The following is a 27350-nucleotide window of genomic DNA, read 5'->3' as shown; positions in this document are numbered from 1 at the left end:
TGGATGTGTTCTTACATCAAGCTCATGTGTTAGATCATAAAGTGACTTATAAATAATATAACGAGAATTTTCTATATTTATTAAACCTTTACTTTGTGAATCTACTTCTCAATAAGGATATTTATTTCTATGTAATTGTATTTTTAAACAACTATTTTATTTTAGCTAAAGGCGACATTTAATAAATACAACGAAAAATCACAAATAACCTCGTGAAAATTAATACTTGTGTTTTATCTTAAAAAGAGATAAATAGAAGTGATCTTATCCAATAGTTGTAAACAACATTTTTATAAGTATCAATTAGGCTTAATTAGTCGAATAGTGTCCACTTTTGTTCAGAAGTTTCAGTTTGGTACGCTTTTAAAAAAGTTTCAATTTCGTCCCAACTTTTGAAAAAGTGTTTCAATTAGGTCCTTTTCAGAAAAAAATATTTAGTAATGTCGTTAACGGCATGCCACATATCAACCTCTGAGTTTTCTAAATTTTTCTAAATTTTTTTGAATTTTTTTTGAATTTTTAATTTTTTTTTGAATTTTTTTAAATTAAATTTTTTTTGCCACATGTCAAATCCTTGTTATGACACGTGGCATTGTCATTGCCACGTGGCAAGGTATTTGTCAAATGTCACTGTCTTGATTTTAATTTAGTCCCCATATTGTCTATTTGTTTCATTTAGTACCTGTATATGTTTAATTTTGTAAGTCATTTTTAATAACAAATATAAATATAACATTTATATAAGTAATAAATTTGGTCTTAAGGGAGAGACAACATTTCTCTATTTTGTAAAAACATATTCGGACAAAATTGAAACAAATAGAGGGGGGACTAAATTGAAACAAATAAACACTTATGAGTACTAAATTGAAACAAATAGACATATGTGGGGACTAAATTGAAATTAAGACAATGACACTTGGTAGGTACCTTGCCACGTGGCATTGACAATGCCACGTGTTACACCAAGGATTTGACACGATGCAATTTAAAAAAAATTAAAGAAAAAATTAAAAAAATAAGAAAAAATCAGAGGCTGACACGTGGCACACCATTAACGGCGTTAATGATTTTTTTTTTGAAAAGGACTTAATTGAAACACTTCTTCAAAAGTTGGGACGAAATTGAAACTTCTTCAAAAGCGGGTACCAAACTGAAACTTCTGAACGAAAGCGGGTACTATTCAACTAATTAAGCCGTATCAATTATTGCCTTTTATAGTAATTTTACTTTTATAAGATTTTTTAGGGTTAATTATGTTTTTCGTCCCCCAACTATCAGTGTATTTTGGTTTTAGTCTTTCATCTAAAGGTTGATCCATTTCAGTCCTTGACCTTTTAAATTGCATGGAATTGGTCCCCAAATTTAAACTCCATTAGCATGAATTGACACCTGACTAATGGATAGCCACGTAAGGATCCCATTTAAAGATTTCTTTTGATGACACTATTTTCACGTTTTGGTTACACATTAGTAATGCTTTCAACTCACGTGTTTATTAAAGAATTGCTTACACATTACTAATGCTTTCAGCTCACGTGTTAATTAAAGAATGGGAAAGTAAACATTAGATGTAGGGTTCTATTCAAATTATAAAGGGACTTTTGCTAAAAACCCTATAGTTTAAACTTGCGCTGGTGAACGACGACAAAAGTGGTGATTTCAGTCCGTATTCCAAAGGCAGAAACTTCATTCACAGAGTGAACTCGAAGTGGATTTTGTGGTTATATTTGAATGACGAAATCAACAATCGTGAAGTGATGTTAGTTGTATTGTTTACAAATTTTGTTTCGTTGACTGTTCGATTTACTCTGGTTTGGTTGTTATTAAAGTTTGATTGTGGTTGTTTTTGTTGGGTTTGTGCTTTTATTTGAAATGTAGGGATGCAAATGGGGTTTGCGGTGGCATTTCATCATATGGGTAGGTTTGAAAGGAATAGGGGATTGAAATACGTTGGCGATGAAATCCACGTTGTTAAAGGGATCGATCTAGATTTTTGGTCATTCTTTGAAGCATTAGGCATTGTGAAGGATTTTAAATACGCCGGAGATGTTAAACTGTGGTGGAAGGGTTCCAAAGAGAAGCAGTTAAACAATCTAAGATTGTTGAATGATGATAAGGAGGCATTAGCTTTGACTAAGTATGCAGAGGATAGGAACGAAGAGGTTGATATATATGTTCAACATATTCCTTGTCAGCCCGAAGTGATGCATTTTATTGCTGGTGCTGAAATGGATGAAGAATTGGGTCAGCCAGAAGTGAGGGGTGAACAAGATGTGGTTCCTGATGCAGTTGTAGTGGGTGAGGCTGATGTGGTTCCTGAGGCACCTACAGGGTTTGAGGCTGATGTGGATGGTGAGGCTAGTTTGGTGAGTGAGGCTAGTTTGGTGAGTGAGGCACCTGTAGGGGTTAATGCTAAAGTGATAGGTGAGGCAGAAGTGATGGGTGAGACTGATGTGGTGACTGAGGTAGAAATGAAGGGTGAGGCTCATATGGTTCCTGAGGCAGAATTGGGGGGGTGGTAGAACGGGGGGTTGAGGTAGAACTTGGGCAAGGACCCCAATGACCAATATTATCCACTAGAGTTTGCTGCAGTTGAGAATGAATGTAAAGAGACCTAGAGATGGTTCCTAACACTATTGCTAGAGGATATTGGAGATGTTGCAAATCATCGTTGGGTATTCATCTCAGATCAAAGGCTACTTTTTACGCTGTCTGGGAAAAAAATGGGTGAGTTAAGAAACATTAACCCTGAAGCATATAATTGGTTAGTTGTCATTCCTAGAAGTTCATGGTGTAAACATGCATTCAACATTTACCCTAGATATGATGTTTTAATGAATAACTTGTCTGAATCATTCAATAGTACTATTTTATTGGCTAGAGATAAACCAATCATTAGTATGATGGAATGGATTAGATCATACACAATGAGTAGATTTGCTACACTTAGGGAAAAGTTGATTGCATATCCTTAATATGTAATCCCTAAGCCTCAAAAAAGGCTTGAGAAGGAAGTGGAAAAAAGTAGGAATTGACTTCCAGTATGGGAAGGGGGTTCTAAGTTCGAAGTCACGTAAGAGTTCACTATGGAGAAGTTTGTAGTTGATCTAAGTAAGCATAGTTGCACTTATTATTTTTGGGATTTGGTGGGTATTCCTTGTAGACATGTTGTGGCTGCAATTAACTATAAGATAGAAAATCCTGAGGCATACGTGCATCCATGCTACAAAAGAGAAGCTTATCATGCTTGTTATAGCCTAGAAATCACCCCAATAAATGGAAAACAACTTTGGCCCAAAATCAATCAACCTGAACTACTCCCACCCATATACAAAACACCACCTGGCAAGCCCAAAAAACTTAGAAGAAGGGAAGCAGATGAAAATGTTAGTCATTCAAAACTTTCAAAGAAGAATATGATCATGAAGTGTAGCAAATGCAAGCAAATAGGACATAATATCAGAAGTTGTAGAAGGGGGATGAGATCCAGAAAGGTAAGACATCATGTTCTTTACTTCTTAATGATTTTTCTTTTGCAAAATACAAATATGAAAGTTGAAAACATATTGAATTGACAGGGAAACGCACAATGTACTCGAATTGCCACTGTAGCTACCAACGTTGTTGGACCATCAAACCAAACCTGCAGTAGAACGAGATCCACACCCATAGTTGCAGCAAACGTGAATCAAGGAGAAAGAGCACCAACAACACAACCAAGGAGCATGGCAGCACAAGCATTGGGGTCTCAAGCTAGTAGTAGTACAACTTGTGCACAACCCACGTGAAAATGAATGAAGATTCCTACTTTTTCTTGCTTTATTAAAGACATTTGTAATAGATTAAGACTTCTATAATATTGGGCATAGTGATAGTCGACCACTTTTTTTATTTTGGAGCAGTGTTACTTAAATATTTTAGTTAAAGTTATGGACCACTTGCCTGTGTAACATCCCTAAGGAATATTACTTAAAATAAATAATAAAAGAAATAAATTATATCAAAAGTCACATTAATAATAATCCCAACGCGGGAAAATTAAAATTTATGAAAACACACGCCAAACTTATAACTTAAACAATAAAGGGTTACAAGTTCCCAAAATTCGTGTTCATAAATAAAAGCATACTAAATACATGTGAGAAAAACCTATCTCTAATCCGAAAGCTAGTCCTCACTCCGTCGCCTGGACATCCTCAGCTCCACCTGTATCAACATCTGCTCCCGTGTAACGAATCACACGATCATCGCCATACACAAACAAAAAAGGGTGAGGTGAGAAAATTAAAACATCAGATATATCATAAGTAAGATAAATCATACACCCATCTTAGTTAATCTACTAGTTCTTGGCCAAGACCTTAACCCCAAGGCTTTATAGCCTTTAAATCACACAACTGGTTAGCCTTGGACTCGAGAATATGATGCTCACACGAACCTGCCCGCTCGTGGTCCTGCCTCTACAAACCCCCCCGCTCGTAGTCCTGCTCTACGAACCTCCCCGCTCGTAGTCCTACTCTACGGACCTGCCTATCCGTAGTCCAACACATGTAATCCACCAGTCCCGTACCTCCCCGCACGTGGCATCTCTCAACGTGAGCATGGAACATACGAACCTACCTCGCTCGTATCCCCACGTGAGAGTAATTGGATATGAACCTCCCCGCTCATATCATCACATGTTAACCACCATCCATGAACCTACCCGTTCATGGCACAACATCTCCCGATCCAAGCATAGCGTCATTATCAGTTAAAAGCAACACACATAACTCAGAACCTGTTGTGCAATCGCCTGACGCATCACCCAGCACCGCCTAGCGAAACAGGTTCAGACCGCTTGGCGGTTCACGTCCCACCGCCAGGCGCTAGGTCCTCGAACAGAAAGCTCGTTGCCTCGCGTTCGCCTGGCGCATCTCACCTCACCGCTAGGCGCCAATCTCTACAGACTCCCTTTCTGGGTCTTCGACCGCCTGGCGCACCCAATCCAACCGCCAGGCGCTGTGACAGTACCATACCAGTCATTGATTTTCACCTCTCTTTCAAATTATCCCCCCGCTTCCCTAATCTCTCCCAAGGTAGCAAAACAATCCTGGTTAACCCCACTCTCATTTTGGATTCCTAGCCAGCCTCTTGACTAATTACAGTCCCTATGATCTCTCATTCCAAACTCCCTATCATACCTAAGATTCACCAATTTCTTCCAATCTTATAACATAAATTCTCCTATTCTCCCTACCAATTAGTCTTCAATCCTTTTTACACAAACCTTAACTTTTACCGCAATTCATTAAGACACACCATCTCATGTCCCAATTATCTATTATCAACTAAGCTACACATTTTCCTTGAGACTTTGCATTAGGATCATTACTTACTTTATCTTGAATTTACTTTCCTATTCTGACACCCATCGCCAGTGTTCATCGCGCCCATTTAGAACACAACGCCACAACTGCCACTGCAGTCGTTGCCGCCTGGCGGCAGATAGATTGCCGCCAAGCGGTGCATCAGTACCTGGCGCAAAACAGGTTTTCCTACACCAGTACGTGATTCCTCCTAGCTTGTTTTGTTACTCAATTGAGTTACACCAAACCTCACTAATTCATATCAATTTTACCAGACAGAAAAACCTAACATTCTCTCCTTTAAGTCGTGGGATTATTGGTATAATCAACATCGAATGAGCATTCCAGCATTTCTAAAGCCCCAAAACCTCTTATCCCAATAGTTCATACATGACTTTTTATCATCACTGCCAATTCTCATTTTTGAAATATTATACACACATGGTATCACGCACAACATCACATTCGGAATTCAAAACAATCCATGCACCAACCAAAAATCAAGAAAAACCCGTACCGTGTGACACGCCGCCTGGCGGGCATTCAACCTTGCCAGGCGGTTCAACCCAAAATTCAGAACAACAATACCCTCTGATGCGTCGCCTGGCGGTAGGGCTTGAGCCGCAGGCAGTTTCTGGGAAAAACCCAGAAACTCCCCAAATAGTGCAGAATTGACGTACCCAATTACAGCATTCACGCAAATATGATCATACAATCCACCAAAATAGTACTTACGAATGAAAACACACAGAAACAACTTCCCTTACCTAGATTTCCCGCTCTCAAACCCGAATTGGTGAGTGTGCCTCGAAGCAAAACCTCCTACTCACTTGTTTGCACCCATCACACTGTTTTTTCCCTTCCAACTCCTCTCTACAGTACGCCCACACCAATCGTTCTCTACCCAACGTTCACACTCCAGTCCTAATACCTCTCCTCTTGCTAATTCTCTCTCTCTTCTTGAATCACTACCTCTCTAATTACCCTTTTTACCACCAAAACGAAAATTAAATATAATGAAGGTTTAATGGTTAATTAAGTCCCCTAACATGATGTAACTAGCCCTCTGAATTACCTATTCATGCCTATCCATTGGCTGCTAGGGTTCTTAAACCCTTTCATATTCATGTTAACGAAATTTTGGCAAAAAAGAAAATTGATTAGTTCTCAACAAGGTTTGAACCTACAACCCACCACTCACCAAGTCAATTTCATAACCATTCAACCAATTCATCTTTCGTGATAACTCTTACAATTTTAGGAATTTATCATCACGCCACGCATTCAATATATAATTAAACAAAAATGCATAAATTAAATAACATTCAAGTGACACACATAGAACTCAAACCCAAGTCCTCACACACAATAAAGTACTCTCAACCATTTGAGCTAGTACTCTTCCACGTTATAATTCCACACATTAATTGCTTTAAATGTTTCTATTACCCGCCATAATTAAATAATTATTTAAATAACTATTTAATTTTTCTCGGGTCTTACAGCCTTCTTTGGACTACCTTTTGTATTATTGTATTCAATTAAAGGAAACACTTTTGTTATTGCTTTGGACCACTTGTTTTCCATTATTGATCAATGAAACACGTATTTCTATTGCTTTTTCATTCCAAATTTATTTCTCATACTATGAAATTGGTAAAACATGAAATTGGAGAAAATTGGGGACACCATATCGAATAACAACAGACCAATTAGGAAATTCATTCGACTGTCATATTCTCATATTCTCTTAATCAGAAAATAACAGGAGACCATATCGAATATCAAATAACATCACACAAGGCAAATATCAAATTCGAATACTATAATATTCTCATATATTTCATATTCTGATATTGTAACCACTAAGTTTAACCACCAAGTTTAATACATTCCAAGTTTAATACACGAAACTTAATTCACACAACAGTAACCACCAACTTTAATACATTCCTAATCACTGCTACAACTAGCTAAGATATAACTAATTACAATTAACCTTCAACAACACCATAATAACCAAAACAACAGTTGCCACCCACGACAAAACAAATAAAATTTGCAGAAATTTTCCAATTTTTTTCTTTGGTTGCAATTTCCTCTTCAGCTTCTCATTTTTGTTTATCAAGTCCATTATAACTTTGTCCTTTTCCAAACAACAAACTTTGTCTTCTTCAACAGTTTTTCGCCCGCTGAATTCAAATTCAGAGTCTTTCCCTTCAAACGTAGATTCTGACTCATTAACCCATTTGAAATAATTACAATGGGAATTGGACTGCACAAAAAAGGAAACGATTACAAAGAAAACCAAATGAAGCTCGAAAAAAATGAAGGAGTTTGTCACTTACAGCCCAATTCTTACACCTCTAAAATAATATGCCTTTGTTCTTCATAGTACTTGCCTTTAGAAGCAACAAATTTTCTCCACACCCACACACTTTCGATGCGATTTCTGAAGAGGGCACACAACTTCGCCATATTTTTGAACCAGTACTCCTTTGCATACAATCCAATCATTTGGTTCTGCTATTCATCACTATAGCTAAATTTCTCCAATTTCTGAAGAGGACGCACAACAAGATCTGCAATTTCTCCAATTTTCCCAATTTTAGGGTTTCATAAATTACCCCCAAACAACTTTTATTGTAACTAAAGAGAAAGCTTTAAACATGATCCTCACGTGACCATCCGTTAGCCAGGTGTCAATTCATGCTAATGGAGTTTAAAATTGAGGACCAATTCCATGCAATTTAAAAGTTCAGGGACTGAAATGGATCAACCTTTAGATGGGAAACTAAAAGCAAAATACACTGATAGTTGGGGGAAGAAAAATATAATTCACATTTTTTTTTTTATTATTATCCTTTTCATTCCTAACTTTTGTTTATTAAATGAACTAGTGAAGTACATTTCCGGTCCATGAAAGTTAAAGGCCTACTAAATCATTGGTCTTTTTATGTTTTTTTTTTTTCACTTTTGATTGTGAAAAGATCATTTAACATTTAAGTCCTTTTATAACCGAAAGTGTTCACACAAGTCTAAATCATCAATTAAATGCCATTGTGATACTTTTCTCACTCTTAGGTGACTGTTATCTATTAACTTTGGCACCTTTCTCACTCTTATATGGCTTTTATCTATTAACTATAATAGAGAGGAATTCATATGTTGTCTGCATTGTAAATTTCCAACTCCAACAATATATTTGTGCGTTTTTTTTTTTCTGAGAAAACTTGGTATGTTTGGTTTCTTCGAGAAACATGATTAGGTGTGTAACGAGGAAGTTTGGCTGAATATATGAGTTTTAGGCAGTTCTTGATAAATTAAGGTTGATGAAAAGATAATAGATGGGAGCTTAACAAGAAAACTTAAAAGATGTAAAAAATTGAACAAAAGAAGATTATGGATGATAGGAAATATGAGAATCAAAGAAATATAAAATAAAATGATCAATATCTTGGTAAACATACATTATCAAGAAGATTGGATGTGATCGTTGAATTTCTTAAGACATTATTTGGAATGCTTATGGAAATAAAGACAAGTGAAAGAAACATCTCTAGAAAAATTCAACTAAACAAATTTATTCTACGTGAACAATTTTTATGTATTTTCAATTATTTTTTCAACTTACATAATACTATTTATATTACGTTAAAAAAGATATTATATTTATACTTGAGTTTAACATTTTCTTAATTTTAAATAATGTTATAAAAATATAATAATCTTTTTACAAATTATCTTCATTTTATATATTTTAGAAAAAAATATTTATTAAATGAATAAATTATATTACATGTATGTTGATGAAATTATATCGTCGTAAGACCAATAAATTTGATAGATTTACATATAAAAATATTATATTTCATTTCAGATAGTCATAAATCTGATTTGATCAAATTATGTTCGTATTTAGATGTAAATAAATTTGGATGTATATTTTTATCCTTAAATTTTTTATTACATTTTATTTTCCCCAAAAAGGAAAATTGGGTCCTATTCTTAAAAAACGTTCAACTATATCAACCTCTATGAAATAAGTTTTGGTTCTTTAATTATTTGTGTGCACATTTTATTTTATTTTATTTTACATTGAATTGGGTAAAAGAGAAATCCAGGCCCAAATACTTTACAACATGATTTTGGGCTTACCCAACCTGTATGAAAAGTAGTCATGTTCATTGGTTTCAATTTCGGATTCGAGAATGAAATACTCTACCCTAGGACCCACCGTAAGCATTTCTGCATATTTGTTCTAGCACCTTCTGCTTCGTTCACCTCTTCTCCGTCGTAACAAACGCTACGCCGCAGCAATTTACCGCTGTGGAGTTGTCCAAGTCCGATAGCACTTCACTTTTCGCCACGTCAATCTGAATCGCTTTTGCGTTGCCGCTAAGGTTCTCATCTTTCTTCCAAAATGGCGACGGTGATGCAGAAAATCAAAGATATCGAAGATGAGGTACTTTTTCGGAGTGTAATAAGGGGAATGATTGTGGACATGCGATTTATTCAAGCGGAACATTAACAATTTATGTACTGCTGATTTATCACTATTATTTAGAAAGAAAAGAATGAGATTAAAGCAGCAGGGTTTTTTCCTTTTCACTTTTTTTTTTGTCATTGCATTTTTGTATTTTTTTATATTTGATTAAGGATTGAGTTTTTCTTCCATATAACTGCTTCTTAGCAACTGTCTGTCCTTCATTTTTTTTTTTTTTATTTTGGTTACTACAAACTCTATTATGTTTTCATTGTTTTTATTTCCGATATGATTGGTAAATTCTATTTTGCTATTTGCAGATGGCAAGAACCCAAAAAAACAAGGCAACTGCTCATCATTTGGGCTTGCTGAAGGTGAGCACCAAAGTGCATTTGGTATTAAATAGCATTTTGAAAAAGAAAAAAAGAGATCAATTAATTGCATTTGTGCTGTCTGATTTTTATTTTTTTTGTGGTTGATTATATGTATTTTGGCTGTAGTTGTGGTTGATTATTGAAGACAATGTGATACCTTAGTTCTTTTTATTTCAAACTTAGAGAAAAAATGCCCTTTCAACTACTGAAATATTCGCTTGATCTTGTTTGACTTGGATGTAAGCATTGGGAAATGTAGCTGGTTCACGATTATTGTGATCTACATATACTAGACGGTGTAGCTCATTCTACCGTGCAATTTGACTGAGTTTTTTTTCCATATGTAATACGGATTCTAGTTTAATTTTCATATTTACTTATATCTATCCCCAGTTCTATATTCATAGTGGAAGTAGTACTTTTAATCATGGTACTTTCTGCCCGTGTGATCTGTCTACTTTGTCTTCACTCTAGTCGTTGTAGTAATTCCTACTGCTGTGTTTAGCGATATCTTCAAAATTTGGGTGCATGCTCCTTGTATACTTATAACCCTTTGGGTAAACATCTGTTTATAAATAACATAAGTGCATCAAACTACATGTATGAAATCTTATCCTGCTTGTCTTTGTTTTTCTTCTTGTTTCTACGTCAAATTGATCTTTCATATACATATAAATGTCTTATGATGTGATATTGAACGCAGGATGATTGGTTTCCTTATTCTACTTATATTTATAATTCATTCCTGATTGTCCCCTTCTTTGACCTTTTCAAGTTCCTCTTTCCTGTATCCCGTTGTTTTTGTTGAGGATTTGGTTCACTACTATTTGGTGCCAGGCTAAACTCGCAAAGCTGCGGAGGGAACTCCTCACACCTTCATCAAAAGGAGGTGGCGGTGCTGGTGAAGGTTTTGATGTGACTAAAAGTGGGGATTCAAGAGTTGGTCTTGTGGGCTTCCCTTCAGTTGGAAAATCTACTTTACTTAATAAGTTGACTGGGACATTTTCTGAGGTATGGATGTATTTTATCTGTTATAGATTTTCTTATTTAATGCGAGGTATACTATAGTCTTATCTTTTATATCTTTGTGTTTTGAAAAGTGACTTTGGTTGAATGGAGCCTTAGGAAGTGCAACCTTTTGAGTTTTGACAATAATAATAAAAAGAGAAAATAAATAGAGGATAAACATATGGTAATAGTAGGAAAAGACTCTTGACAAATTAACAAGGGCTACTGGAAACATGGTTAACCTATTGGATTAAAAATATTATAACATTTAAACCTTATTAGCAATAATCATCTTCTTCTAACAATTTCTATTGTCTAGACTGAATGGAAATCAAGGTAATTATAAACAAGTTCAAATGTTTTTTTTTTTCTTTTGGATAACAGAGGTTATGCATTGTGTTCATTAAGTACTCAACCATTGATTTGGGTGGTGGTGGTGGGATGCATGCATAACGGTTTTCCAAATTATATAAAGTTTAGGTTGTGTTAAAGATTAAAGATTTTTCTGATGATTTTACTCATTTGGTTTATAGGTTGCTTCCTATGAGTTTACTACCTTAACTTGCATTCCAGGAGTGATAACTTATCGTGGAGCAAAAATCCAGGTATCCTACATAAGCAAGTTAAATGTTGATAAAATTGTGATGACCTTACTATGCACAAGTTACCTGTTTAAATGAGCCTTTCCATGTATTCATCTAGGAAAGGAGATATTTTTCTCTCTTAGAAGTCCTTCTCGAGAAACTCATCCATGCTAGCTCATGGCATTCTTTTTCAGTTGAAAAACTAAGGATGCTTAAAGCTAAATTTAGTTGTAACTGTTCTTGTATTAGTTGAGATAAGATTAAATGATATGCGAATGCTGCTACTCTATAATTTTAGCTTCTGACTATAACCTGCATTCGTGCTCAGCTTTTTAAAGAACACCTGCGTATGGGTTTTGGTGAATTTATTTCTCCATCCTCTTGATGTTCATTTTTTCCATTTTAGTAAATTGTGTTGGTTGATGGACCAGCTACCCCTAGACGACTTAAAGTGATAGATGCCCAAAATTGATTAAAGTTTCATCTTCTGTTATTCGGCTGTTTCTGTTGATATTTTTATTCATATTACCAATGGATATATCTGAAATTTTATTTTGATAGGGCTGTAGATTTTTTAAATATCTCTTAAGATTCCTTACACTTGGACAATTTTGTCGTGTCTGTTTCTATTGTTAAATAAGGCATCAAAACATTTTAAAGATGAAGTTTCTATTGTTATGCCAAGGTTTTTCTTTCTGTGTTTCTTTATATAACTAATTTAGGCATTAAAGTGTTACGTGAACTCTTGTCCTCTGAATCTTTTTTGTTTTCTTCAAAATAAAATTTCCAAACCCCAGAGTATAGCCTCAATTAATTCGGACTTGGTTGCTGTTGCATCATAATCATTTGTACAACTTTTATTATAATTGTGAGGTAAATTTAAGTTGTTCAATTTTAAGTAATACTTCTTCAATTTTGTGTGGCAGTTGTTGGATCTCCCTGGAATCATTGAGGGTGCTAAGGATGGAAAGGGTAGAGGAAGGCAGGTAAGAAAAAAACGTAGTTTGTTTTGGTCATGCTTAAACTAGGTTTGATCATTTCTAACAATGAAATGAGGTAGTTTCAATTAACCTAGCCAAAGCATAAAGTTTGGGTTTAGTCAAAGTTCTGTCAAAATATCATTTATCTTTTTCTTTCTAAAGAGTGGAAAGTTCCTCGTATATTAAAAAAAATGTTTCTCTTTATCTTTTGTTGAATGTGTATAATTGAAGAGACATTTGTGGCATATTTAGACAAATTAAGGTTTATGTTCTCTCTTAACGGGTCTTTTTGTTGGTGCTAAAAGTAGTGATTGCTAAAAAACGATTTGTTCTAAAGTGATTCTTATATACAGTAAAAAAAGTTCCTGTCTCTTCTCTTCCACCGCAATTGCTTTTTGTGATAAGCAACTCCAAGTTGCACTAAAAAACGCAGAAAGTTGCCTTTTTATGCTTCTGATTTTTTTTAAATAGCATTGCCTAAACATGTTAAAAATCATAATAAGTGATTACTTCATTAAAAAAGCACTTTATTTCTGAAAGACTTTAAACAAACAGACCCAATATGAACTGGGTGGGGGAGTCAGGGAAACTTTTCTGGTAACACACTGATACACTCCTTGTTTTATGCTATCGAGTTCGTTAGCATTAAATATTTTGTATCACTTGTACAATGAATTTTACATGTATATGGTATTGCTCTCAAGTTCTGCCTACAAAATATTTCATTTGCAGCAACTAAGGACTATGTTCCAAGTGGACCTCATTTTCCACCCTCATTAACACATACACCAAGAAACACTCATATTTTCTAATATGCTGTTTGCAAATGCAGGTTATTAGTACTGCAAGGACATGCAATTGCATTTTGATTGTCCTAGATGCAATAAAGCCAATAACACATAAGCGTCTTATAGAAAAAGAGCTGGAGGGATTTGGTATAAGGTAACATGATATGTTGATTATTTAATATGTTTACGTTATGTCACCAATGTTCTGGACAAGCTGGGGTCTACTTAGAATTTCCACCAATGTATGCGGCAGCCAATACTTGAATGAATACTTTAGTGTTTTTTTGCATGATTTTTTCAAATATATTTCTCAATGTAGCATGATATGGTGATGAATGAAGATTTTAGTGATTATGCATTTGACCTAAAAAGCTAGCATTTTTGTCATCATTGATGACGGCAGTTGCACCCATGGGGTCAAAATAAGTACTGTGATTTGATGTTTTTTTGATCATGTGGTGAATTATGATTTTGGGAGATAATATTTGAATCTTGTGGAGGCTTGCTTCTTATGGGTTTTTGTTGGAGGAAGACAGTTGTGAATTGGCTTTAGTATTTCGAATTTCAACAACATTGTCTGTTTGATTAAGATATTAACCAACAGTGTACTGGTTGTACTGTTAGTAGTCTCAGATTCTATTTGGCATCCTGCTTGTACTTTGCTCCGAAAAATGAGGGATAGAAGTGCAGCAGGGGGTCATACCTCCAAAAAATCAACAAGGGAAGTGTTACTGCTGCTTGTAACCAATTGTGCACCTGGCAGGCCGGGTAGGATCAGTTGGGAGAGGAATTCAGTTTAAGTAGATAATTTGTTCCAATTTTTCTTTATGGACTATATGCATGTATTTGTATTAAGATTTTTTTTGCATTTCTATTTTCAACCTCATGACAATTTGTTCCTCCTTTATGGCTGTAGGTTGAACAAAGAGCCACCAAATCTGTCTTTTAGGAAGAAGGATAAAGGTGGAATTAATCTCACTTCAACTGCCACCACAACACATTTGGATCTTGAGACTGTGAAAGCTATATGTAGTGAGTACAGAATTCACAATGCCGATATTACTCTTCGGTATGATGCCACTGCCGATGACCTTATAGATGTCATTGAGGGCAGTAGAGTATATATGCCATGTATCTATGTTGTGAACAAGATTGATCAGATCACACTTGAAGAACTGGAGATCTTGGATAAGCTACCTCATTACTGCCCAATCAGGTAATTCTTCAAATCATTGGTCATGTTATCTCAATACGTTTTCCCTTTGAACAAAAGAAAATTAAAATAATTTTGTCCATCCTTATGTGAAAGCGCTTAAGTTATTATTTCTTGTTTTTCAGTTTTTTTAGGAATTTATTTTGGAGCATTTTTGTGGTATTTGCATACTACAAGAAATATTGGGGATTTTGCTCTACTGTTGTTTCATTTTTGTTACGGTCTCTTTTATTGCATTGATTTGGTTCCCGCTCACTATAGTTACGTTACCTGTTCATTCTAACAAACTCCTTAGATTGTGTAAAGTAGTGTTTTCATCGTTGTTTATGTCTTTAAATCAATGTTAGGTGGTCTCCCTTTTGCATTGCATCTATCTGTAATATTTTAGTCCAAAATTGTTGCACGGATTACTATGTGAAGTATCTTTGTTTGAGATCAAATTTGTTAGGACTATGCTAAAGAGAAAAGAAAACGTAGAGCACTGGGACTAGCAACTGTCATGTTTCCCCATTTCTGTTGTGATTTTTACATTAATTGATTGATGAAATTGTTTTCTTAATGAAAATATGTGCAAATTTCTATCTATCCTTCAGTGCACACCTGGAGTGGAACCTGGATGGTCTTCTGGACAAAATCTGGGAATATCTCAGCTTAACTCGTATCTATACTAAACCTAAAGGGATGAATCCTGACTATGAAGACCCTGTAATATTATCCTCAAAGAAGAGGACAGTTGAGGACTTCTGCGATCGTATTCACAAGGACATGCTTAAACAGTTTAAGTAGTGAGTACCTTCTCTTCTCCCAAAACATAATATCTTTAAGCTTTGTTCATTCATAATGTTTTTCCATTTGTGTTAATGAGGAGCAAATGCATATGAAGATTAAATTGGCTTTTTAACTTGAAGCTCTGAATTGTAGTTAGTTTTATAGCATTTCATTGATGTGTGTGTGAAGCACGCGTTTATATTATAATCAAATATAAGGGCATTTTTCATGGAAAGAAAAAGTTGAGTCAGTGAATCCACCTTGCCTAGGCCACTCCAAAAGTTATGTTTTTGCTTACATTTATTAAATGCTGACATTTACCAAACGATGCAGTGCTTTGGTCTGGGGTTCAAGTGCGAAACACAAGCCTCAAAGGGTTGGCAAGGTTGATACTATACTCTATTTACTATATTTTTTGCTTCATTCTCTTTGAACTTTGTGTGTCACCTACTAAGTGGAATATGTTGCTGCGTCACAGGAGCATGAACTCGAAGATGAAGATGTGGTTCAAATTATCAAGAAAGTTTAATTTGTTATAATCAGAAAGAAACCAAGATGAAATTTGGTAAAAGTCGATCAGAATGCCTGCACGCACTCTCTCTAGATTATTCAAGGATGTTCTGAACAGAATCAAACACCCCTTCGAGACACATTCTCCAGGACCGTTAGATTACACTCCAATTACTTGTCTTTTTTAAGTTGGGGGTGAGGTAGAGTACATTAAAGTGTGATGCGTTGTTAAATCATTAGTTTTATAGGGGACGCCATTTGCGTTAAGTTATGGAATGATGTATCTTGTTGAATTCTCCGTGTCAAACAAATAATGGGTAGAATAATCTGGTGTGTACTTGTAAAATTGATAGGGTTTTGCTGAATGGATATTATATAGAGGTGGATATCACTCTTTCCATGCATGCAACTGAACATTTTTAACATGATGATAGCATCAGTTAGATACTTAATTTGTTTTTTGAAATTTAATTAAAATATACTGATAGTGAAAATGTGTCTTTTTCGTTGTCTTTATATATACCATATGTAAAGAAAGGTGATTAGAATTTATATTTGGAGTAATTTGTGGTTAATTATTAGTTATTTATACTAGTATTGATCAAACTGTTTTGTACATGAAAAAAATGTTTTGTTGGTGTTTCTCCTCCATTGTAGTGGTGTGTTTGGTTTAAATTTTGGTGAATCCTGACTATAATTTTTTATACTTTTTTGAATTATTGATTTAAGGTTATACTTATCATTGTTTTTATTATTCAGCTCTTTTTAAATTTAACTTTTATAAAGAAAGTTATAAAAGTTTAAATTAAATTAAAAAACAAACCATATAAACTTTTTAATAGTTTATATTTTATTTTAAATCCTCTTTTTACTTTCAGCTCTTATAGGCCGGTGTCTTGTGAAAGATACTTATCAAGTTTACCGTTGTATATATTAATTCTTCTCATGACATTTATACGGATGGTTTGGGCCAAAGCTTTACCTTGGTTCTTCTTCAAACTCAGTGGCACCTGGTTTCTACTATTAATACAAGATATGTAGTATGCTAATCTTATCTTTTAACATGGCATTATCGTGAATTATCTTTAATATTACTTCTCATGTGATTGGTTGGTGCGTTTCTTCTATCATCATGCTGATTATCGAGAAGTTAAACAATGTTTCTGAAACGTAGGCAATATTTGTGGAACCTTTCCTAGATATTTGGAAGGTCGAATATATTATTAAGGAATGTGTTGCTACAAGGACTAAGACATTATCTACTAAAGCTCCAAAAAAGTTTGTGGAAAAACTTGATCACAATAGTAAAGTTAGCTTTAAAAATTCTCATCCCAATGCTTCTAACTCCACTTTTAAGGACAATAGAGTTAGAAACATAAATGTGACTAGGGTGAGTAAATGAGTAGTAGATTCTGGTGTTACCACATACATATGTGCAAATATACACTAGTGCAAAAATAAGTTTCAACATCAAGATTTTTTTGAAAACAATGTAAAACATAAGCTGGTGGCATAAATGTAATAACGAAATTCTATATTACATCCATTAATTGAAGAACCGATTTAACAGGGTTCTATTTCAACCTGACTTTTGCTTTTCCTTTGCGAACATCTTTTTTCCCATTCTCTATTTCCATTTTCATTTCACTTTGAGGTCCAAAGCCACCAATGTGTCCCCCGCCGTTCGCACGCTTGCAATCAAGAAAACCACCGCTGCTCATGCTCAAGAAGACCACCTCTCTTCCATGTTGGTTGGGCTGAAGTAGATCAACATTCATGTGCACCTCTTCTGCTGCCCCACTGCTTCCACTGCTCGGGATACCACTTCCATCGTCGTTGCGATGTGCCGCTGTCGTTGTTGCTGATCACGGGAGGAGACCACCTTTCTTCCACCTTTGGTTGCACCAAAAGAGATCAAGATTTGTGAGATGCGCTGCTTCCTGTACCCTGGTTTTAGGGTTCCACTTTCTCTTTCCTGTGTTGCTGCCTTGGCTGGTTGCTTCCACTGCCTTGCACCGCTGTTTTCGCTACCTTAGGTTTAGGGTTTCGTTCTCCTCCACCGTCGTGCCTAGCTCTATTTGTTGTCTCTTGCCACTGCTCAACCTTCCCCTCTTTAATTATAACACTTTCAAAAATAAATCTATTCAATCTTGAGAATATATCATACAGTGTGCATTTTTGCCATTAATAAATTATTTAGTGTGCTTTTTTTATTATTGAATGATGAGAATAAATCTGAAAGATGTTTAAGATTCACTAAGCTCGGGAAGAAACACGATTTTGAATCAAATTACATTCCTGGTTCTTTTTGTGGCTAATTAACAAAATAAAATTTTTGGTAGCTAGTTAATATTGAAAGTGATGAAATGGTCAATATGGATGGATGAAATTGTAGAGTAATATATTACTGCGATTATATGCACGACTGATATAAACATGTCATTCTTTTTACATCGGTGATATAACATATTTAAAATGTAGAAAATAACCGATGTAATATGTGATTTTTGTAGTAGTAGTGTGTGGGATGGAGAAGAACATGTCTATATCAATGACTTAAGGACAACTCTAATTTTGGGAAAGTAGAAAGTTCTTCTAAAGATCACATCTAGGAAGACTCTGACCTTAAGTGATGTGCTACATGTTCCAACAATCATAGATTATCTAATTTTTGCAGCTTTGTTGGGAAAGTTGAGGTTAAAGTGTCACTTGAATCTGATAAGATTGTAATGACAAAAAATAATGTTTTTATGGGAAAGGGGTATTGTGATCAAGGTCTCTTTGTACTCAATATTTCCAAAATTATTAATGAATCTTGTTTTCTTTATATCATCAATTCATATGATATATGGCATGTTAGATTAGGACATGTGACTATTTGTATGTTATGAAATTACAACGACTGGAATTAATTAATTTGCATGATAAACAAAGTAGTAAATGTGATATATGTGTGGAATCTAAAATAACAAATAAAACATGTTATCCTGTAGAATGTCAAATTGAATTGTTAGGGTTAATTCATACTGATCTAGCTTATCTAAAACAAACCATGTTTAGAGGTGGGAAAAATTATTTTGTAACCTTTATAGATGATTATTCTAGATATGCCAAAGTGTACTTAATCATACATAAGGATGAAGCCTTTGATGTGTTTTTAGCTTATAAAACAGAAGTAAAAAATCAATTGAATAAGAAAATTAAGAGGACTAAATCAGATAGAAGTAGTGAATATGTATTGTTTAATGAATATCGTGTTAAAAATGTATTATCCATGAAGTAACCTCACCGTATTCACCTCAGTCTAATGCAATAGGTGAGAGAAAGAATAGAACTCTTAAGGAAATGATGAATGGCATACCTATTAGTTTTAGTGCACCTGATAATCTTTGGGGAAAAGTCCTTCTTACTACATATTTTTTACAAAATATGATACCTCATAAGAAAATTAGTAAAACTCCCTATGAGCTATGAAGATGTTATCAATCTAATATTAAATATCTAAGAGTGTGTTGGGTGCTTAGCTAAAGTAATGTTACACGATCCCAATAAAAGGAAATTAGAGTCTAAAACCTCTAATTATATGTACTTAGGCTATGTTAAACATAATGTTGCTTATAGGTTTCTTGTTCTTAAAAGTGATGTGATTGAACATAATACTATAGTGGGGAAAATTTTTTTAGCAAATATTCCTCTAGGAATGAAACCAACCCCATATGTGTCAATACATTATGATTGCCAATCAATAATAGCTATAGCTAAAAACAAGAACTACAATGGAAAGAATAGACATATACAATTGAGACATAATTTGGTAAAGTAGCTGCTAAAGAGTGGAACTATTTCCATTGACTATGTGAAGTCAGAACGGAATCTAGCAGATCCTTTGACTAAACCCTTGAGAAGAAACATAATTTTAGAAACATCAAGGAAAATGGGAGTTAAGCCACTTGCAAACAAACAAGTGATGGTAACCTAACTTTTGTGATTGGAAATCCCATGAATAAGGTTCATATGAGTAAAAACAAGTCACTTGTTAGTTCTGATTGCACTAAATTGATTTTAAATCAATTATATCCCTTCCTATGGGGTGTGTGTGTGAAAGTGCTAGAGATTGAATTATTGAAAGGTTAAAATTTGTAGTTAAAATTCTATGTAGTGTAAGGATTTTAGTTTAATGATTTTCATATCTCTTACGAGTGGTGTATGATTTGCAGCATACACTTGATGAAATCACCTATATGAGTGTCGAGTGGGGCCATTTGCATGAGATTTTAACATGATCTCTAGAGCACTCATGAACATCGGGCATACACATGACCTAGTAAGAACAACCCAATGATAGAAACAAAAATTATGGGGGTGTACTGTGATTAATAAATCGTTAACACGCATCAAGTATTTGGTTCGTATAACTTGCTATACCAATTACACTGTGTTAAGTTTCTCGATTTAGGATCGGTTCATATAGCTTGTTATACCAGCTCTGACATCTTATGTGAAACCAAAGATTTATCTTCTTTCTATATGTTATCATTTGCAATATGTGGGGGATTGTTATGATAATAAATATATTGCAAAGGAATATAGCTTATGTGGCTGAAAGAGAGTATAAAACAAACTCAAAAGTATTTCAACAGGTTCTTGAACATTGCAAAATAATCTTCTGCAAGCCACGTTGGGTTGTTAATGAAGTTTTCCTCCTCCGCAAGTTGTGGGATCTGTCGTAAGTCATCTTTTTATTTGTGATTTCATCAGTTTTTACAACACTAATATACTATAAACCCGTTTTACTTTTAGTAGTTAACGTAAGATCTCCAATAGAATAATTTGAAGAAATAATCGTTCTTCTAATAGATAGTAAATTTTGATCAAATTTGTCAAAAACCTCACAATATTTTATACTAAATTGAGTCTAATATAAAATTCTCGCATAGGATTTTCTTCATATTTATTTATATCATTATAATTAAACTAAAATTATGTTTTTAGCGATAGTAAAAAGTGTCAAATTCTATGAACTATAGTATATTACCTATTTATCGGAAATTTTGCGTCTCATATTTTACCTATAATGAAAATTTCGAAAGATACTTTCTAAGATCTCAAAAGCAAGTTTAAATATTTTTGGAAACATAATTTAACTCTTCTTAATTATTCATTATGTTTATTATGTTTTACACGCATTAAAAAAAAAAAAACAGGTAGCAACCTATTTTAAGATAACATTATATCTAACACAATTTTATTTATTAAACTATTAAAAACTAAAGAAAGAAAAACTCGATAAATGAGACTTATTCAAATCTGAGATTCTAATAAATTTTAATCAATAGAAAATATGTCAAAAATTGTGTGATAAAGTGACTAGCATTTTTTTTTTTCTAGATAACGATTGGAAACAACAATGTAATATACATTTTCTGATAATTTCTGAAAGAGATTTCAAGAAAATATTAAATATCTCCATGTTTGTGTGATAGGAAATTGGTATGGGAAAGTGATAAGATAAAAATCTGTAGACCCAACCACATTTCATTTCATTCCTCTACTCTTCTGATATTGAATGAAAATTGAGACTTTGGATTTAGTTTCATTGTTTGTATTCCCATTATGCAGATAGTCATAAGTCTTTCTTTTGTAACGTGTCATTAATGCAAAAACATCTTTCGATCCCCTTATAGTACAAAAATATTGTGATTAAATTCAATTTAATGAAAATAAAATAGGATATATGTAAAAAAAATTATTTGAAATAATAATTTGGAGCATATTTAACCAAAGATGTTATTTAAGCATATGATAATTAGATTATAATAAGTTTATCATTTATATTTTATCAGATTATTCCCTGTCGACGCCAGATTTACGAAAGAAAATAAAAGTCGTGAGGAATCCGTCACAAAGTAATTCCGCACAGATAATAGAAAAATCTAGGAAACAAGAATGCATCCCTTCATTTTCAACACATTCAATTATATTGTGTATACATGACTAGTTAATCATGTTACTTAAATTTAAAAAAAAAAACATAATTTTTTTATAACACCTATAAAGATTATAGTAATAATATTAGTATCGATGAATAATAATAATAATAATAATAATAATAATAATGTTCAATAAAAAAAATATTCTATTTTTTTCTTGTTTTATTTTCTCTTCCACTTTCTTTATATATTTCCATTATTCCAAACCAAACATTACTCCGATTGAATGCTCTCCAAACCAAAAAGTAAACCCTTTTTCCTCTCCTCATCACTTTTGCCTTTTCTCATTCGCGTTGGACAAAGTCATACCTCTTTGAATTCATGTTTTTTTTTTTGGTATATTTGTAACGTATCAAAAATGTGCTTTTATTGTACGTCATATGAAATGAAAGTTTATTATTATCTATTTTTTAATTTTTTATGATATAACTTGTAGGAAATTTTATGTTACGTCGGTACTTAGTTAGGACAATATTTAGGTTAAGATAATTTTTATATTACAACAAATAAGTAATTTAGAACAATATTTAGGTTGGGACAATTATTAGTTTGTGAAATGTTTAAGACAATATTTATGTAACAATTTATATTAGAACTACATTTATTTGAAGAAAAAAAAATCATTTAGAAGAATATGTACTTGGCAATAATATTTAGTTTAGGACAATATATTTAGTTTAAGACAATATTCGATTTAAAACATGTTTATTTTTGGATAATAAGCCTTTGGGATATAAGATGCCCCAGATACGATAATTAGTGGTTTAAGAGTCTACTCTCCACTCCTAGAGTAATCAAAATAAAGGCAACAATGTTCGCTAATGTACTAGAGAAGCCAATAGTTACCCACTGCTACGTGATAACTTTTTGTAATAATTACTTTAAAAAACCATATTTAAAAGGATTTTCAATGAGTTAACACGATTTTTAATAATTAAAAATGTAAAATCTTTAATTAACTCTAATTTACTTTTGTTTAAAATTTAAAATTCCGTCAAAGTTTATCTTTAAAAGATATCTTAAATATTTAAAAATATATATATTTAAATTGCGCTTTGACTTGACCTCCTTAACATCACAGAGTATTGAGAATAGTTTATATCACTGACAGGGTAGAAGGCAAGCAATGTGATAATGATCTATTTAAGAATTGAGGGTATGTTTGTTTTTCTTCTAATAGTTTATAGCACGTTCAATCAAACTATTTATTTTTTTCGTTTCTGAAGACAAAAACGACGAAAGAAAGCATATAATTTAATTCTCAAATGGAAAAACCGTTAAAAGAAGATTTCTTTGAAATCTGTAACTGAGGTAAAACAAACACGAACTTGCATACAACTACAGTGATTGAGCTGAAGTGTGCGTGGTCCAAGTAGATAGACGTCGACGTCAAATAAACGAAACCAGCCATGAAAATAACAGTAAACATAATTTATCCTTGTTTGAAAATGATTGCAGATTTTTCAGAATTCAAGTCCTGACTGAATAACGAACTAATTGAGCAATAAAAATTTCAAGGTCAACAACATTGCTATGCTGGACTAATTCATCATCATATTTTGGACCGGTGGTACAGGTTTAAAAGTAGTGAGAGCGTCATTTACATGCTTACTATCTTGAACTCTAATTGGATACACAAATTTCAAACTAAGATGCAAGTAATATATAGAATCGCCTACAGAAGATGAGGCTTAAAAAAGGTTGCTTTCCTAAATCAGAAGAAACAAGTGCGAGGTAATGATCACCAAGCGCAAAACCATACTTTTGTCCCTGTCCATGGCCTTAGGCAGACAAAAAAGCTTCTAGATTCCCAGCAGCATCAAGCTTTTACGCAACAGTTGAAGTAGCTCAGGAAGCTCCTCCTTGTCTGTCACGGAAAAAACCAAAGAAAGATGCAATATTTAGACACCACATATCTCCTAATCCAATATTTAGAGTATCTACGAAATGAATACGACCTCAAAGTTCAACTAGTTTTCTTTAGTCAATAGATAATCACCATAATTTATAGCCCTCTTACCAACGAAATGAATGCAACTGCCCCAGACATTCATCCCATGTGCAGCAACTAGAATTGCGTGTTGCCTTAGCAAATAGAATATATCTACACAGATATAAATATTAATGTTTACATCCTTTTCGACCTAACCACCGCCCACTCGAATTTGTGAAAAACATTAGTTTAAAAAGGAAGAAGATTATCTCGGGTATCAAAATATAATTCCGAGTAATATATATAATCTAATATATCCTGTTTTCCTTTGGATTGAAAAATATTAGTATATAAGCTTCTGGTACCCACTTTCGCTAAAGAAGCAGATGGATTACAACGCAAATTTGTCATTAACCAGGCGGCCTTAGTGAGCTTTGTTGTTTTCTTATGCTACTAGGAGCTTACTTGTCAAGAGGTGTCATGTCGTGTTGTATTTGTCTTTGTTTTCCACTTTTCTTTGATAAAAAGTTTCCGCTTATTATTCTTCTCCCTTTATCTCTATTCTCTTCAAATCAAGATCAATATTATACAAATATACTGTACGGTTGCTAGAAATGTTGAACCCTACAGATTTTTGTGATTTACTTGTCTAAAAAATCATTTAGTTAATTGAATTCTTTTGGTTTTCATCCTTTTTCCAAATATATTTTGGTATTAAAGGGGCAGACAGACGATTGAAATGTCAAGTTTAATTTATTCCTTATTTGTCTTTTAATCCAAACCAATGAAGATTTGAGGCTAGGTTTCTTTAACACTGATATTTCAAGAAGAAGAAAAATGAATTGACCGGAAGAGAGGTAAATGAAATAAAATAGATATTAGTGTAAATGATTTGTAAAGGAAAAGGAAAAATTTGATTAGGAGTTCTCAAAATATCAACTCATATGACAATAAAAAGTTATTTTAATTCAAAACTTGACTCGATGAATGCCTTGGTGGACAAATTAGTATGTTTAAAACTTTTCCTTATTTCAAATATTCTCGCTGCACCTATTAAGTAAAAGATGCATGAGGCAGTCATTCCTAAGCTGTCAATTATTGCAGGAATCAATGTGAATTATGTTCCCATAATAACTACCCACCAATCTTTCTGAAAAAAGAAAAGCTACAGGTACTCTAGTGGGTAGCAATGGTGACTACTTCACCAGGGTTGAATAAATTTTTAGGCAAATTTAAAAATTAGTACCTAAGACCGTAAAAAAGTTATAGCTAATAACATAATGAATGACAAAGCTCGGGAAGAGGAATCTTACAGTTGGAGAGCTGGTTTGGTGGTAGTGAGGGTGCTGGTGCTGGTGTTCATCACTGTGGACAGTGTTTGTATTGTTAGTGGTAGAAGAAGCCATCAGTTCCTCTTCATTACCAAGACTTGCCCTTGAAATATTTGTCTTGTTTTGCTTCCTCATTTCCCGAATTTTAGAGAAATCCAGAGAGTAGTCTGGCACTTGTCCCTTCTGATCCCAGTCCCCAAACTGTGGCACTGATAACCAGGGAGCATTTTTCTACAGTGAAAAGATCTATAGGTTAGATGGTTGATCACCATAATAAAACTATCTTTCATCGTAATAACAAAAACGATAACAGCCAAATAAATTATGACACAGTAAAACAGGTTCTACAAAACACCTGTTTTTACTCCGGTCCAAAAGAACCATTACAAGCATCTACTAATGCCAATGTAGAGGCAAAGTTTATTAACTACCACACATTTTAAGCAAAAAATAGCATTTAATAATTTCCTTTAAAATGACCCCTAAGTGCACGACTGTCAGCACTCAGCAGAAAGCTGTTTCTGACTGTGAACACAAGTCACACGCAGCAATCTCACAGTTGCACTAACATTAGAAAGATTTTTCAAGATAAAAACAGACTCACTATATTCATACAAGAGTCAAATAACGAGAAACAAAGATATGCAGTTTCACGGCTGCTGTATAAACTAAAAAAAACCCAAGTCCTCTTCCATCTCATGATCGACATGCTTCAGAAAGGGATTTACAATTGCTTGTGCTACTGCAACACTAATATCATCATATCAAACTTTAAACACAAAACAAATGGAAAAATTAAATAAAACAGAGTTTGAAGCGAAAGAATATCATCACTTATCATCATCATAGCCGCGTCTATTCACGAAGCGAAACAAAACATCCAATAGATAGCACAAGCAAGAAAAACGACAAACACAACTAAATCAAAATATGCACATGATTTTCAACGACCAGAACAAATAAAATATCGAACAAGATGAACTAGTTGCGCGTGGTACAAAGGTTATCAGGTAGAAGCTCGCAATTCTCACGAAGCGGAATCCAACGAAATAAAACACATAGAAACATCGATTTCGAGCAACCACGGGAATCGTTCATTCCATTCGATTATTCTGATTCTTCCTTGCGTTTCTTAGCCGTGAAACACAACATCGTCTGAGAGCAAAACGCACGCGTTTAGAGAGAAAACAGAACTTACCTCCTTACTTTGCTCCATCAGAGTGATTTCAGATCTCGAGTTAAGAGAGAGAAAGAGTTTGATAAATGTGGCACAGCCTTTTCTAGCCAAATGAAACGATAGATAAGCATAGCTGTTTCGGCATGTATGTCCTCTATTTATGCACGAGAAAGAAAATTCATATCCAGACTTTTCCTTAAGTTTATTATTATTTTCTAAACAAAAACATATGCTATCTTTCTTAGCGTTTACCAATTCTCATCAAATGAAATAGCATGTAATATAATAGTTTTATTATTTATTACCAACACGCTGGTAAACCAAAAAATTAGTTATAAAATATTTGCTTATCTTTTATATTTATTTAATTTACTTTATAACCAAAATTAAACATTTTTTTTATATCTAAGTCATGCTTAGTTACCTAGTTGAAAGTATATAACTAACTATGTACCAAATATTTGTATTTCATTTATTATTGTTTCAATTTAATGTACTTTCTTTCCGTGTTGAACCACCCGCCACTTGCTTTCGGTTTTCTAGCTGTCTTACCCTCAAAGTATTCTCTCCATTTGGAACCCACAAACTCACAACCACAATTATACTTTATCTTTGTGCAATTTTTATTTCTGGATATTTTCATTTCGTAATAACTCTGATTTTTATATTTCTTAAATAGAAAGTATTCAATGTTTTATATATGTTAGATTTATTGAATTAATTTAACTTAATGTTTTCTATAATCGGGGACCAGTAGATTTATTTTCTTCTGCTTCAAAATTAAATGAACAATAAAGTCGTGTCTCGACAATGACAGATAACAAAAGAGTTGCAATCCTTTTTCCCCGAAAAAAAAA

At 33.6% G+C, this 27350-nt stretch overlaps 2 protein-coding genes across 2 annotated transcripts; one reads left to right on the top strand and one right to left on the bottom strand.

Moving 5' to 3' along the window:
- The first annotated feature begins 9542 nt into the window (after nt 1-9542).
- On the top strand, nt 9543-16485 carry LOC114164040 (developmentally-regulated G-protein 3). The gene is made up of 10 exons (XM_028048505.1): nt 9543-9816; nt 10158-10211; nt 11049-11222; nt 11753-11824; nt 12730-12789; nt 13616-13725; nt 14488-14787; nt 15378-15569; nt 15886-15937; nt 16031-16485. Exons 1-10 carry the CDS (start codon nt 9775-9777, stop codon nt 16079-16081), a joined length of 1107 nt encoding a protein of 368 aa, XP_027904306.1. The 5' UTR covers nt 9543-9774; the 3' UTR covers nt 16082-16485.
- Nucleotides 16486-23468: 6983 nt separating this feature from the next.
- On the bottom strand, nt 23469-26731 carry LOC114163320. Its single transcript, XM_028047563.1, has 3 exons — nt 26515-26731; nt 25299-25547; nt 23469-23919 (listed from the first exon to the last, which is right to left on the bottom strand). The coding sequence occupies exons 1-3, from the start codon at nt 26530-26532 to the stop codon at nt 23872-23874; spliced, it is 315 nt and encodes a 104-aa protein (XP_027903364.1). The 5' UTR covers nt 26533-26731; the 3' UTR covers nt 23469-23871.
- Nucleotides 26732-27350: the final 619 nt, after the last annotated feature.

This window comes from Vigna unguiculata, chromosome 9 (genome assembly GCF_004118075.2).
Source record: "Vigna unguiculata cultivar IT97K-499-35 chromosome 9, ASM411807v1, whole genome shotgun sequence".
Lineage (NCBI taxonomy): Eukaryota > Viridiplantae > Streptophyta > Magnoliopsida > Fabales > Fabaceae > Vigna > Vigna unguiculata.
The sequence above is the reverse complement of the archived record's forward strand: the minus strand, read 5'-3'. Positions and strand labels throughout refer to the sequence as shown.